Source organism: Cricetulus griseus, chromosome 5, assembly GCF_003668045.3.
Source record: "Cricetulus griseus strain 17A/GY chromosome 5, alternate assembly CriGri-PICRH-1.0, whole genome shotgun sequence".
NCBI classification, from domain to species: domain Eukaryota; kingdom Metazoa; phylum Chordata; class Mammalia; order Rodentia; family Cricetidae; genus Cricetulus; species Cricetulus griseus.
The window spans coordinates 118,751,135-118,766,949 of NC_048598.1; the positions used below are offsets into that span (position 1 = coordinate 118,751,135).

Genomic DNA, 15,815 nt, shown 5'->3' on the forward strand with positions numbered 1-15,815 from the left:
TTCTACTTTGTGGAGTTGCTGAGCATCAACTAGAGCCTCTACATGCTAGAGAAATACTCTGCCAAGTGATTGATATCCTCAGCCCTTGTTTTTAAATTCTGAAAGACAAACAACAAAATGTACAAGCAGCAACTTTCAAAGAACTGTGTTGATAGGGAAGGATAAAGTAAAAATGTGGCTGGCAAGGCTATCGAGGTGGTTCAGAGGTTAAGAGCACTAGCTGATCTTCTAGAATTTTTGAGTTCAACTCCCAGAAATCATATGGTGGCTGACAAACATCTACAATGGGATTTGACGCCCTCTTCTGGCATGTAGGTATACGTGAAGATAGAGTACTCAGACATAAAATAAATCAATCTGTTTTTAAAAGTGACTGGCTTGCCAGTAGAACCCAAGAAGATTAAGATTCTTAAGTAGCAGAGATATGGAGGAAAGACGGTAGTTAAAATGTTTATTCAGCTCCCCAAAATAAAAGATGAAACAAGACTATCAAGTGTAGTGGTTAATGGTCTTGCAATAGAAAGTGCTTGTGATTCAGGCCTGGAAGCACCAAGGTCAAAGCAGACAAAGTCTAAAGAAAACCTTAAACTTAGAACCTGAGCTCTGCGCCCCTCTCTAAGAGGGATTTCTCGGAGTAGGACTGTACTGGAAATTATCATCTTATAATAATTGAGATTTATTCACCAGGAGATAGCATACCATCCAAGAGTTGGACTGGGAACACATTTCAACAGCATAGTTACTGTGTGGCATTCAGAGAACAAGTTTGTGGCAATGAAAGTAGTTAAAACGTGCTGAACATTGTACTGAGACAGCTTCCTAAACTAAATTTACCGATAAAACCTGCTTCCTAAACTAAATTTGAAATCCAGACTGGAATGGCCCAGTAGGGCAATGCTGCTCAGCTACTAGATGACTAAGAGATCATCATCAATGAGACATGCACCCTTTCAAGAAATTACACCTTTAAAAACAAAACAATGCAATTTTAGACATGTATTAAGTATTCTGACCACATATACTCCCCATTACCTTCTCTTGCCCCACCTACTTCCAGCGAACCCCTTCTTCCTAATCATTACCCCCTCTTTCATATCTGGGTGTACATCCCACTGAGTTTAGTTAGGGCTGCTTGGATAAGCACAGACTGAGGGTTAGTTATCAGAACGTGGACATTTAACAGTGGTGTAGCCACAAGGGCTAGAGCATCAGCTCTCAACCTGTGGCTCAAATGACCTTTTCAAAGGGGTCACATATCAGATATCCTGCATATCAGATATTTGTATTACAATTCAAAACAGTAGCAAAATTACAGTTACAAGTACCAACAAAATGGCTGAAGGTCACCACAACACGAGGAACTGTAATAAAGGGTCAAGGAATTAGGAAGGTTGAGAACCACTGAGCTAGAATGATGACTCAGTGGTTAAAGAGAACTTGTTCTTGAAAAGGAACCAGAATCAGTTCCCAGGACACATATGGTGGCTCATAACCACCCATAATTCCAATTCCAGGAGATCTGACACCAACTTCTAAACTCCAAGAGCACCAGGCAGAGTCTGGTGACACACTCCTTTAATCCCAGCACTCAGGAGACAGAGGCCAGTCTGCTGTACTAGAGAGTTCCAGGACAGCCAAGACTACAGAGGCAGACCTTGTCTCAACACCCCCCACAGTGCGCCCCCAAAAGCAGCAGGCACCATGCAGTACACATACGTGCAGGCAAAGCATACATACATACATACATACATACATACATACATACATACATACAATGAAGCCCACTCCAAAAAGTCAAAGATATCATTAACCCTTATTTTTCTGTTTGTGTACTCTGTATTAGCTAAAAAAAAAAATTTAATGGTTATATCTATAGATAAAAACATATTTCGTAACAGCTTTCCTTCTAGGCCTACATATGAGCAAACAAATTTTAAGTTTTAAAGAATAGAATAGGGCCAGCAGGAAAGCTCAGCACGTAAATGTGCTGGCCACTAAGCCTGCCTTTGGGACTCACGTGATAGGAAAAGAGCCCCAATTTCAGCAAGCTGTCCTCTAATCTCCGCTCCTGCACAGCCACAGGTAAATGCAAGAAAAATAATATGTACATTATCCTGCAGCTATCATTTGGAATCACTGGATTCTTTCTTGAATTTATAAAAACTGAATCTTAATGATTTCCCCCTATATCCTGAAACACTCCATAATTTATTTTTGATTTAATTACTCAATCATGTTTAAAAAGATCAAAATAAGGAGACTACAACAAAAGGAATTGCCTAAGAGAATGAAACAAAGGTAAAATAAAATGTTATCACCTTAGAATTGCCCAAAATATTGCACACTGCTTTGGGGCTTCATTAAGCCCAATGAAAATTCAATTTTTCATTTCCCAATTATAATAACAAAGAGAAGAAAATTGGCAGATAAAGTTGTTTCAAAATTATTACAACTGGGGAGCTGAAGAGATGGCTCAGTGGTTAAGAGTACTGGCTACTTGCCGGGCGTTGGTGGTGCAGCAGCTTTAATCCCAACACTCGGGGGACAGAGGCAAGCGGATCACTATGGGTTCAAGGCCAGCCTGGTCTCCAGAGCGAGTGCCAGGATAGGCTCCAAAGCTACACAGAGAAACCCTGTCTCGAAAAATCAAAAAAAAAATAAAAAATAAAAAATAAAAAGGCAAACTTCTAAGGGGGTTGGAGAGATGGCTCAGTGGTTAAGAGCACTGACTGCTCTTCCAGAGGTCCTGAGTTCAATTCCCAGCAACCACATGGTGGCTCACAACCCTTGAATGAGATCTGGTGCCCTCTGCTGGCATGCAGGCACAAGACTGTATACATAATAAATAGATAAAATCTTTTAAAAAAAGAAAGTACTGGCTACTCTTCTAGAAGACTTGTGTTAGATTCAGAGCACCCACATGGTCATAACCACCTGTAACTTCAGTTCCAGGGGATCCAATACCCTCTTCTGGACTCTACCAACACCAGGCATGTATGTGGTTCACAGACATGCATTATAGGTAACACACCCAGACACAAAACATGGTTTAATTGTTGGAATAATTTTTTAATTATTAGAATCAAAAGGTATGTGCAAAGAAAACAGCATTCCTGGCTCTAAAAAACATATCCAATTCATTATATAAGTGAATTTGCCAAGTGTGAGTCCTCAAATGACACTATTCTAGATGAATTTTCTCAAGCTCAAGAACTGATAAACAAACAAAAAATTCTATTTATTTGTTTGTTTCTTTATTGTATGGGGTATTTTGCCTGCATGCATGTCTAAGAGAGTGTCTGATTTTTGGAATATGGCAGCTGTGAGCTGCCATTTGGGTACTAGGAATCGAACATAGAGCCTCTAGAAGAGTAGTCAGTACTCTTAACTATCGATCCATTTCTCCAGCTCCACCCTCTTTTAATAACAATACATTTTTTAAAAAGACAGAAGATATGCAATACTACCACCACTTAGTCATTAAACAGGAAAGACTTTTAATACATATTCTGTAGCAAGAATCTGGACCATCATTGATTTGCTAAAAGGATACATGACATTTATCTTTCATGATTTTATGTGTAAAACTATTTTATACAAAGTAAATTTACTCTCTTAAAATGCTTATTAAAACTTCAAAGTGGTTTTTCACTATCCTTTTAAATTTTTCTATAAATCTCTTTAAAATTTAAACTAAAAAGGGTTCACTGAACCTAGTGATCAACAATGACACCTTTTCTGCTATTACAGGGGGTTAAAGTAAAAAGTGTAGACTGAGAAATTTATAATATATTAAAATTTTCTATAAATAAATATATTCTAATGAAAAAAGCCTTGAATCAGCATCTCATACAAAAGAAAATATAACCCAGTAATAAATGTAAAGCGGCATAATTCTGGAGCTCAGCAAAGTCCACCAAGTCTTCCTATGCTGATCCTGGGCCCTTGGCAACTAACATTTTAAAAGTTTAACAATATTAAGAGTTGACAAGGAGGCTAAAAAATAATAAAACAACAAACTCTGAAAATAATACAGGTAAAAAGATAAACTGAAACCACTTCTCATCTACCAGTGTAGAACATGTTCAGACCACACCCTAAAATAAAACATTTCCAATCCTTTAAGTAAACTGTGGTATATCCACACAATGGAAAACTGTATAAGAACAAGAATGAACAAAGTACTGCAACACACAACATGGATGAGTCTGACAGTAACGTGTCAAGTGAAAATGACAAACTCAAAAAGTACATACGGTATGATTACAACCTACACATGCAAAATAGCTAAACAAAATCATGCACATGCATTCACGCACACGCCAAGATATATATAGCACCAAAAGACATATTGCAGGCCAGTGAGACGGTTCAGTGAGTAAAGGCACCTGCTGCCAAACCTCATGACCTGAGTGCTATAGTGGAAGAGAGAACCAACTCGCAAAGGGTGTCCTCTGACGTCTACAGCAGGCTGCAGCAAGTACATATGTGTACAACACAAAATAAACAGACTAATAATAAATGCAAAGAAGACATGATTCAGCATTTTTAATCATAACTGGAAAATAATCAGTATTAGAAGAAACGGATTATGGTAAAATCATATTAACAGACTATTCCCCAGAAAAAAGACTGTTACACATGACACAATCTTACAATATAATATCAAGACACCTAGTCAAACGAGTATGTAAAGTATGATCCCACTAACAATAAAGCTTTAAATAGGCAATCTGTGATTTAAAAGACAGTATAGTGGTCAACTTTGGGCTGGGGGATGACTGAGAAGGAAGATGAGGAGGACTTTTTAAGAATTAGATTTATTCCTTTTATGTGTGCTTTGCCTGCATGTGTGTTTAGTCAGAGGTAGGCATTGGATCCCCTGGAATTAGAGTTAAGGATGTTTGTGAACCACCATATGAGTGCTGGGACTCGAAGCCAGGACCTCTCTAAGAACAGAAAAAAAGGCTATTAACTACTGGGCATGTCTTTAGACCATTGAGGAGGACTACTTAAACAACAGTCAGTTTTATCTCTTGATCTGAGTAGTGATGACATAAACATGTCTTTGTGAAAATTCACAGAGCTGTATATAATAACCTGGTACTTCTCTACATTTACTTTCAGTAGAGTTTCATTATTGAAAAATACAAATTCTAGAAAACTGAAATCCACTTATGTGGCAGCTGACGAGCACTAAGACACTATTCTACAAAAACCAACAAAGAGAGGACACAGACAGTGTCAAACCACCACCACTGATATCCAACAATGCAATGGACTGTGATACGGTTTTATAGTCGACTTTGAGAAATCTTCAGTGTTTTAGAAAGCTGTATCAATCTGGATTTCTGCAAATCTTCAATACATTTCAATAATGTATAAATATCCTATTGCCATATTTTTAGTTAATTAGTTCTGTTCTTAATTCTTGTTTTTCTACCCAGTGGGGTTTACCATGTCCCTTATGTATTTATAACAAAACCTGAAATAACTAATAAAGGAAGTTCAGTTTCTTTAAGAGTGAAGATTGCTCTTAGTCGTCTTGACTAATCCGCTTCTCACTGGTTTTGTTTTTAACTCAGTCACATAGGAGAAAAAAGATATTTCTGAGTAACAGTTATTAACTAGTCTCTTTAAGAACCATATGAGTAGGGGGCTGGAGAGATGGTTCAGCGGTTAAGAGAACTGACTGTTCTTCCAGAGGTCCTGAGTTCAATTCCCGGCAACCACATGGTGGCTCACAACCACCTTGAATGAGATCTGGTGCCCTCTGCTGGCATGCGGGCAGAAGACTATATACATAATAAATCAATAAAATCTTTTTTAAAAAAGTAATAATAATAATAATAAAGAACCATATGAGTAGGCTGCATCTGGTGGGTGGTGCACAACTTTAATCCCAGCACTCAGGAGGCAGAGGCAGGCAGAACTCTGAGTTTGAGGCCAGCCTGGTCTACAAAGCAAGTTCCATTAGAGCCAGAGCTACACAGAGAAACCTTGACTCCCAAAACAAAACGGAAGAATGTATGAGTAAAAAAAGCAGATGGGGGCTGGCTCAGAGGTTAAGAGCACTGCCTGTTGCTCTTCTGAGTTCAATTCCCAGCAACCACATAATGGCTCACAACCATCTATGAGACCTGGTGCCCTCTTTGATTTGCAGGCAGAACAATGCGTACATAATAAATAAATCTTAAATTAAAAACAAACAAACAAACAAAAAACAACAACAAAAAGAAGCAGATGGGCAGAAATGGAAACGAAACAAAACTAATTTTAGGAAAAGACAGCATAAGTCAATTTTAGAGCTAAAACCCCAACTTTATCAAAATTGCAACAGGTTGACACATGCCTATGACCTTAGCACTCAGGGGGCTGATGCAGGAGGATCAAGAGTTTGGGCTATCTAATGAATTCCACATCAGCCTGAACTAAGCAGCAAGACCCTGCATCTGTCTCAAGAGATGAAACCACACCAAACTAAACTAATCAAAAAAAAAAAAAAAAAAAAAAAAAACCAAGTTGCAGTTGATAAAGCTGTACATCTGTAGAGTAACACAAGCAACATTAACCAAGATTTCAGCAGACTAAAATGGTTGCTCAAACCCAAATCAATCAAATGCAAAATGAGTTAAGTGTAAAGTCTTCAGAAAACAAAACAATTACACATATCCATGATGAGACAAACCCAGCTCAATACAAATGTAAAGACCTAGCAAGCAAAACTGATGTTTAGTTCAAAACAAGTCAATACAATAGAGTAACCAAAAACCTGTCAAACAAACAAAGCACAACAAAAACACATTAAAATAAGTAAGTGGGAGCTAAAGGGATGGCCTCCTGGTTAAGAGCACTTGCTGCTCTGATAAGAGGAACAGAGTCTGATTCTCAGCACCCATATCAGGTGGCTCCAGCTTCAGGGGAATCTAATGCCTTCTTCTGACATCCTTGGGTATCTGTATGCATGTTAATATGCATACAAATATAAATAAATACATAAGTATAAATATTTTTAAAATATAGGTACACAATATGTAGAATTAGGTTGAATAGGTCCATGATCCTTCAGGCCCTAAGTAAGTGTTCATTCTAAAGGAGCCTAACATTATCACTGGTCCTTAAAAAAAATATCAGGAAAAGGCTAAAACCAAAACCAATGATTGTGAAAATAATTTGAGTTTATATGTCTGGAAGAGCAGAACAGGTAAGCTAAGGCAGTGAGACACAGAGCAGTTTTTAGTATCTGTATTAATGAAATGTAGAAAAAGAAAAGATAACCCATTCTTTGTTGTTCCACAGAGGCAGATCTAGAACCAGCAGGTAGACGTTATGGAAACATATTTAGATTTAATGGTTAAAAACCTTTCTAAAACACTCTCAATGTTTTTATAAGCCCATGTTCCTTTATTAACATACCAATATTTGAGCACAGCCCATAAATTTCTTGCCATAAAAAAACACAATGAACTTTATTTATTTATTTATTGGTTTTTTTTTTTTTTTTTCAAGACAGGGTTTCTTGGTGTAGCTTTGGAGCCTATCCTGGCACTCGATCTGGAGACCAGGCTGGTCTGCACAGAGATCCGCCAGCCTCTGCCTCCTGAGTGCTGGGATTAAAGGCGTGGCCACCAACGCCCGGCAAAGACAATGAATTTAAAAGTGGACCAGAAGGCTGTGGATTCTAATCTCATCTCAATTAGATTAATTCACTGGGCCAGCTTTTTATTCTTTTAATACTTTCATAGATCTTATCATTTATTTGTGCTGTGTATACATGTGCAGTCACAGCATACATGTGGAGGTTAAGAAGAACCTGTGGGAATCAGCTCTTTCTTATACTACGTAGTCCAGCCTAGTCTGCAGAGTGAGTTTCAGGATAGCAAGGGCTACACAGAGAAACCCTGTCTCAAACCAAACAAAACAAAAAGCAAATTATAAAAACATCCAGTATAATCTTGTATTTGCATTTTAATCTCCCAGCAATATGGCGCTGGAGATGGCTCAGAGGTTAAGAGCACTGGCAGCTCTTCCATAGGATCAGGGTTCAATTCCCAGCACCCACGTGGCAGCTCACAACTGTCTGTAAGTCCAGTTCTAGGGCACCTGCCATCTTCACACAGACATACATACAGGCAAAACACCAAAGCACATAAAATAAAAATAAATAATTTTTTAAAATCTCCCAGTAGTAGAATTAAATTATACACATTTTTCTATATATATGCTATGAATTTGGTATAGGGAGTATGATGTGCATTTCTACTATAATTTTTGACTGGCGAAAAAAAAAAAAAACCTGATTAAAATATTTTTCCAGCTGGATGTGGTGGCACACACCTTTAATCTCAGAACTTGGGAAACACAAGCAGGTAGATCTCTTGAGTTCAAAGTCAGACTGTTCAACATAGCAAGTTAGAGGCCAGTCAGGGTTACATAGCAAGACCTTGTCTCAAAAAATTTTCCATTGAAAACTTGCCATACATGTCACCTTGGTAGAAAATTAGATTCTTCTAAGCTTGAAAACATGAACTTAACATATTTGAGAGAGACTTTATATGTAGACCAAGCTTGCCTCACTATGTGGCCCAGGCATTTGATCCCATTATATTCTGTATGTATGTGGGTACTCATATGCCTCCACCCATATGGAGGTCAGAGAGCAATGTGCAGGAAGGAGTCAGCTCTCTCTGTTTACCATGTGGATCTTAGGCTAGAACTCAAGGCGTCAGATCTAGCAGCAGGAACTTTTAACAAGCTCATGGCTTAGCCTCTTGAATACTAGGGTTACAGGCATATACCACCATCCCTGCTGCATTTAGTGCTTTTTAAGGAAAACAAAACAGCAACCATTATTTTTCTTTTCTAAGAAAAGAACTATACATGTAGTCTAAAGAAAAGACAGACATCTCCCAAACTAAGGTTCTATGGTTGGTGAAGGGGCCTGGCAGGGATTTTGCAACTTCTGTTAACTACTGTGAGTACAAAGCAGGAACTTGTACGCCTTTATCCCAGCACTTAGGAGGCAGAGGCAAAGCCAGCCTGGTCTACAGAGTGAGTTCCAGGACAGCCAGGGCTATACAGAGAAACTCCATGTCAAAAAACAAAACAAAACAAAAAAATTAAATATTTTTACAAATTAAACAAACAAATAAACAAAAGCCATGAACTTGGGATTTGCAGAACAAATGGTTTTCTAAAAGGTCCTATTTACCCTTATACTAATCTAGCAAATGGTATTTACTAATTCAGTTATTTGTCAAACAGAAAGCAAAATTTGTCTCTATCTTTTCCTTTTTGTTTTATGAGGCAGTGTGTCATAGAGGGCCTGGGTCTGGGCCTGGGCTTAACTTAATATATAGCTCAGGATAGCCCTGAACTCCTAATTCTCCTTCCCCTACTTCCCAAGTGCTGGGATTACAGAGTATGCTTAAGTAGTATTTCTACAGCTGAAAGCCAGTAAGAAGTGATCAGCATTACTCTTAAAATATATTCATTCTAGACTGTTCTAGCCATGGGTAAGACAAAAGTAGTTACATATCAAAGAAACAGGGACATACAATGTTTTCTAAATTATGTCAGGCTGAATTAGCAAACAACACTAACACTTTTACTATAAACCATGAGTGTATACAAAAGTAAACACAAAAAATGTTGTATAGATTAGTCTTTTGATTCCATCACAGTTTCTATAACATTAGCCAAAATAAGAAAGCTGACTTACCTGGGACCTTTTGGACCCTCCAAGAAATTGCTTCTAGGAGATTCTGGAAGCGGTCCACCTGACCTCACTGGCATGTCCTTATTTGTAGTGATAGACTGAGATGGAGCAGGTGGAGGTTCGACAAGTCCTTGCTCTGATGAGAACGAACTGAATGCCTTGTTCAAAGGTTTGGAATTCACTTGTTCTGAATGAGGTGGAGGATGGAAAGTTGAAGATAGGTTTGAACCAAAAGACATAGGTGTAGAAAGCAGTGCTTGCTGAGGATTTTCTGGGACTTGTGAGCTTTGGGAACTGGAGGCTGGTGGAACTGGGGCTGTTGTTAACTGAGGAGGCATCCCTTGTGGAACTCCAGGGGGAGGTATTCCTGGAGGAGGCGTGGCTGAAGATAATGGTGGGAGGGGCAGGACAGGTGGAGGTGCCCCAGAAGAGAGAGATGGCGGGGGAAGGACTGGTGGTGGACCTGCAGAAGAGAGGGAAGGTGGGGGGAGGACTGGTGGTGGCCCCGCTGAAGAAAGAGATGGAGGCATTCCTGGTGGGGGCACAGAGGTTGGTAGAGAAGGTGGCATCACAGGTGGGGGCATGCCAGGTGGTGGCACAGTAGCAGGTAGAGCAGGGGGCATCACTGGTGGTGGCAAGGATGGAGGTAATACTGGAGGGGGCATTGTTGGTAGAGGTGGAGGCATCTGAGAATATGGGACAAATGGAGGTGGCATTGACATGTTCCCCATATACTGGTTCTTCACATTCTGAAATGAGTTGACTTTCTCCTGGAGGTAAGTCTGCGTGGCTTTCATATGTCCTTGCCATGTTTTCCACTGCTTCTCATACTCCTGAAGCTGATCTTTATGAGGATAGGAATGGAGCTGCTCCTCCCACAGCTGAAACTCTCGCTCCCATTCTTGGTAGAGATGTTGAAACTGTTGCTGCTGCATCTCATAATGTCGCAATTGCACATCTAGAGACATAGTCTACAAATAAGGACAGAATTTCTTTCAAGATAGCCATGTAAGAATCAGTTCTAACTTATAATATTAATGAACCAAGAGAAGTACATGAAATTTTAGAAGTAAAAAATTTCCAAGGGGAAAGATAAAATTGCTAGATCCTCTTAATGATGGCCATTCTTCTTCCCTTGGGCTATTTAAAGAATATCACACAACTAGAAAAACCCAATCAAACCCAGAGGCAAATAGCCATCTCAGCAATGAGTATTTTTCAAGATTTTAATGTTACTAAGGACTAAGGATCATTTTTAAAAGTTGAAAATAAAAAAAGTTGAAAATCTATTACTATAACATAGACACAAGACTATACCTCAAATGTATTAAGACAAATACACAAGTCACTTTATCACTTATGGTATACTGCTTAGGGTGTGTGTGTGTGTGTGTGTGTGTGTGTGTTGACTCCCTTGGGCCTTTTGGTGAGTTACAAGCTTCTCTGTTCTTTAGACATATCAGATTAACTTGTAGTTATGTGAAAACAAGTCTTAAGCATCTTAGCAACAGTACTCTAAGAGATAAATTCTATCAACCTCCCTCCTCAACAGATTCCATCACAACACCCACCCATTCCCATACCCTCAATAATATAAAACACCTATTTGTCAATACTGCTTTATCTTTAGTTTTTCATTCTCAAATATCTTTTGGGAATAACAAATCCTTTACTCATTCTTGGGGTGGCTTCCTACCTACCTACTTTGGAAACACTCACCTGTATATGTGGTGAATGCTGGATGACTTGTTGGTACTGCTGTAGGATCTGCTGTAACTGAGTATGCTTCTGCATTATTCCCTGATATTGAAAGCCAACTCGATGTTGCTGGTGCTGCTGCCAGTGTGCTGCTGCAGCCTGCAACTGTTTTAACCTAGCATCCTCTTCTGGGTCTTCAGACTAAAAATTAAGAGAAAACACAAATTTTTCTAAGTCATAAAATAGCAACCAAATCAATCAAGTCCAGAACGCCTATAACTCAGGCTGACTGTGAAATGTTATCCTATATTTAGACAAAATACAGAAGCCCTATGCCACAATATTCACTAGGATAATTTCATTTTTCTTAAACAAGACAACCATTTCCCCTGCACGGAGTTAATCTACAATTATAGTATCTTTCAACCCATGAGAAAACCCTCCTTCCCTTCCCTTTCTCTCTTTCTTCCGGTCACATTTCACCAGAAAACTGAAAGTTAACTGTAGTTCAACAAATTTGTGAGAACAGTATTTGGACTAATGGAGAAACTCTCCACACCACAGTCACTATGCATTATTCCACAAAGATGGTCATTTTTAATGCTTCCACATCTTTAAGACAGCTACTATTTGAACATATCCATTCTGCAGATGAGTAAATTAGTAGACAATGATTACTTAACCTGTCCAACGTCACTACTGTAAGTGGCAGGGTTTGGGTGGTTGAACCTAAAAGCTAAAGATCTAAACTATTGTGTAGTGATATTTTGTGTTTTAATAAATAAAACTTGCCTGAAGATCAGAGTACAGAACTAAGCCACTAATTAGCCATAGAGGCCAGGCTAATTAGTGGACACACCTTTAATCCCAGTACTCAGGAGGCAAAGGCAGATGGATCTCTGCAAGTTCAAAGCCACCCTGGGCTACACTAGATTGATCCAGTCTCAAAGAAAAAGAGTTCACACCTTTGATCCCAGCACTTGGGAGGTGGAGACAGGAGTGATATGGCTAGTTGGGGGATAGGAATACAAGGCAGGAGGAGACAAGAGCTCAGTGCAGTCTGAGGTTTGGAGGAGACAGACGCAGTCTGGAGATACAGTCTGAGGACAGGATAGCCCCTTCAGCCCCACTCTCTAGTGGCTGGCTGCTCTGCTTGTCTGATCTCTCAGCTTTCACCCCCTAATATCTGACTCTGAGTTTCTATGAAGACCAACTAGAATTCATGCTACACTATTGCCCTGTGCTGGGCATCTTTCTTTTGTGTTGAGATACTCCATTCAAAAGAGTATCTAATTCTTCACTTTCAGTCAGCCTCCCCAAAATCCCTTTGCTAAACCTCATTAGCTGACATCTGATTACTTTAAAAAGTGGGATTTTATAGGTACCTGAACACATAGCATACATGTGTCCATTTCTGACAAAAGTGTTCATAAGCAAATCAGAAGAAACTTGTATGACTGAATAAACACTACACGATTACCTGGGGTTCCTCAGGTGGGAGTGGGGGTGGTGCCTCTTCATTTGGAGGTGGTAATGGGGGCTCTTCAGCTGAAAGAGGCTCTGACATTTGACTGCTGGCAGGCACTGGAACGTCTTCTTTTATGGTTTCAGGTACATCCTTTGTTGTGACAGGACCCTTTTTGTGTCCTGGAAAATGCACTTTTGTCCTCTGCTGCAAACTAAGCAGATGCTGTCGATACCAATATTGTTGCTGTTCCTACAATACAAGCCATTTTTAAGAATTTTACTCTTTTTATTCAGCGTGTGCATTCATGTGTGGGCACAAGCTTGCCACTAAGTGTAGAGGTCACAGGACAACTTTCGGGAAATGGTTCTCTCCTGCCAAGTGGGTCCTAGGGATCCAACTGAGGTCATCAGGCTTGACAACAAGCACCCTCCCTGCTGAGCCATCTCTCACCAGCTCATTTTTACAAGGTTACTTGACAATTCCGTGTCTCTGCATCTCATGTTGACAGAGCTACTTTTATATGTGTTCATGTATCTAACAAAAAAACAAACAAAGCTGGACTGAAAAAGGCAAGTTAGCAAGGTGAAGAAAATCTAAATTCTTTCCCAAAATTTATAAATTTAAATTAAACCATATATCATAGTTGAGCATGCTTCTGGTTTTTCCCCTTCAATGCTAAGTACTGAGCTTAGGGTTTTATGCAGGGCAGGCAAGTGTTCTACTCTTTTAGACAGACTCCCAATAAATTGTCCAAATTGGCTTTGAACTTGGTCTGTAGCCCCAGCAGCTCTGGAACTCATGACATACTCATCCCAGCCCACCCCAGCCACAGGATCCTGAGAAACTGGGATTATAGGCCTGCTACTATACCCAGCTAACACACACTTAAAAACAACAACAAGAAAAACATGTTTCTGGAGGCTTGAGCAATTACAAAAACTGGGTTCAGTTCCCAGCACCCACACAGTGGCTCACAACCATCTCTGACTCCTGCTCTAGGGAATCTGAGGCCCTATTCTAACCTCCCTTGGCACCAGGCACACACATGGTACACATACATATATCCAGGCAAATCACTGATATACATCAAATTAAATAAACAAATCTAAAACCAAAACAAAGCAAGAAAAACAAAAACAAAAACAAAAACAACTCTTCCGAAGCTGGGTGTAGTGGCATACAGCTTACATCCCAGGAACCAGAGGGTTGTGTCAGAACTACACAGTTTAAGAGCGTGCCTTGAAAAGTAGAGAAGAGAGAAACAGGCTTCTGCAGAAGAGCACAGCCTTTCTGTCAGGATGTACAGCTACGTGTGAATAATCTGCCTTTAGTGTACTGGGATTTACTCACAGGAATCTTCTAATTAAATAAAATCATGACATTTTACTCTTTAGTCTTCTCCAAATACCTATTTCCCTTTAAACATACACTATATCAGTCTATCTATACTCAGATTATATACTATATCTGAAAATATTATGTTTTCTTTTAACTTTTTATTTCAAAGTTTCTGATTTATTGTCCAAATTATACTGTAATTTAATTTTTAAGAAGAGACTATTTTGTCATTTATTTATTTATTTGTTGGTTTTCTTGAGGCGGGGGTTTCTCTGTGTAGCCCTAGCTGTCCTGGAACTCGATTTGTAGACCAGGCTGGCCTTGAACTCACAGAGATCTGCCTGCCTCTGCCTCCTGAGTGCTGGGATTAAAGGCGTGTCATACCATGCCCAGTTCAACTTTTATTTTTTAAAACTACAAAAAGAACTTCAGCATGAAGAAAAAAGTTAGAGAACAGATGGGTATGGTAGAACACACCTGAAAACCCAGAACTTGGGAAGGTAGAGGCAAGAGGCTACCCTGAGGTACTCAGTGAGTATGAGGCCAGTCTATCAAACAAAACAAAAACAGGGAGAGAAGGGGCTGGGGTGACAGTTTAGTTTGTAAAATGTCTGCTATGCAAAAAAAACCGAGGACCTGAGTTTGGATTTCTAGAACCCACAAAAAAGGCAGGCATTGTAGTGCTGGTCTGTAACCTCAATGCTAGAAGGCAGAGACAGGAGGATACCTGGAAGCTCACTGACAAATCAGTATAATGAAAATTTCCAGCTCCAGGTTCAGTGAGACCCTGTCTCAAAAAAATAAGAAAAAAAGAAAAGAAAGGAAAAAGGAGGCAAAGAAACAACAGAGAAAGATATCCCATTATCAGTCAACCCTTGGCATCAAGTGCCTCTGCATGCACATGCACATGCACACAGAATTAGGAAAAATCCCTGGTAGTGGCATCTGTAGATTCTACATATGTGAATTTGCTGATTGCTAAAAATTCATTTCCAACTCCAGTAACAATACTCAGTAAGCTTTCCCGGTCATTTACAAACAGGTGAGCAACAGTGAAAAACCTGAGTGGCCTGACAGGTGTATTCAGCTGAGGTAGAACAAGGTGGTACTCTACTTTCTGGTTACTGGTCTTTTTCACAGTGTAGTTAGTACCACAAATTCCAACCAATTTTTGTTAGGTATTTTTACATTTAAAATGCCCCTTCTGCAATCATTCAGGAGTATTGGCAGGTAGACCAGCCCAGCCTGGTCTACAGTGAAACCCTGTCTCAAAAAAACCAACCAACAAACAAAAATAAAGCCCAAAGCTCCCATGCATAATGTGGAGATGCTGTCCAGCATTCCTAAGGGAGCTGCAAGTGCCCTTAGAAAGAAAACGTATGCCCCATAAATTTCATTCAAGCAAGCATCACTCTGTTTACCAAGAGCTGAATTCTAATGAATCAACAGTATCTACAAAATAAAGTGTCTTTAAAGGGAAAACACATATGCATGTTTATATATTGAGGAAAATACAATCAGAAGATCAGGGTCATCTGTATTTTCTTTAGAACAAAGGTTCAATATTCATTAATTGTGGTGACTTTAAAGACC

At 39.4% G+C, this 15,815-nt stretch overlaps 1 protein-coding gene across 4 annotated transcripts in view; it reads right to left on the minus strand.

Annotated features, from left to right (window-relative positions):
- Ylpm1 (YLP motif containing 1) overlaps nt 1-15,815 on the minus strand; it is a 78,388-nt gene that overhangs the window by 47,801 nt on the left and 14,772 nt on the right. For all 4 annotated transcript variants that reach the window (XR_003485959.2, XM_027418532.2, XM_027418531.2 and 1 more), the window contains exons 2-4: nt 12,897-13,133; nt 11,438-11,617; nt 9,722-10,689 (exon numbers count right to left, since the gene is read on the minus strand). Coding sequence is in view for 3 of the 4 variants with exons in the window: in XM_027418532.2 (XP_027274333.1) it covers nt 9,722-10,689; nt 11,438-11,617; nt 12,897-13,133 (1,385 nt within the window). In the remaining variant the exon portion in view is untranslated. The remainder of the gene's footprint in view (nt 1-9,721; nt 10,690-11,437; nt 11,618-12,896; nt 13,134-15,815) is intronic.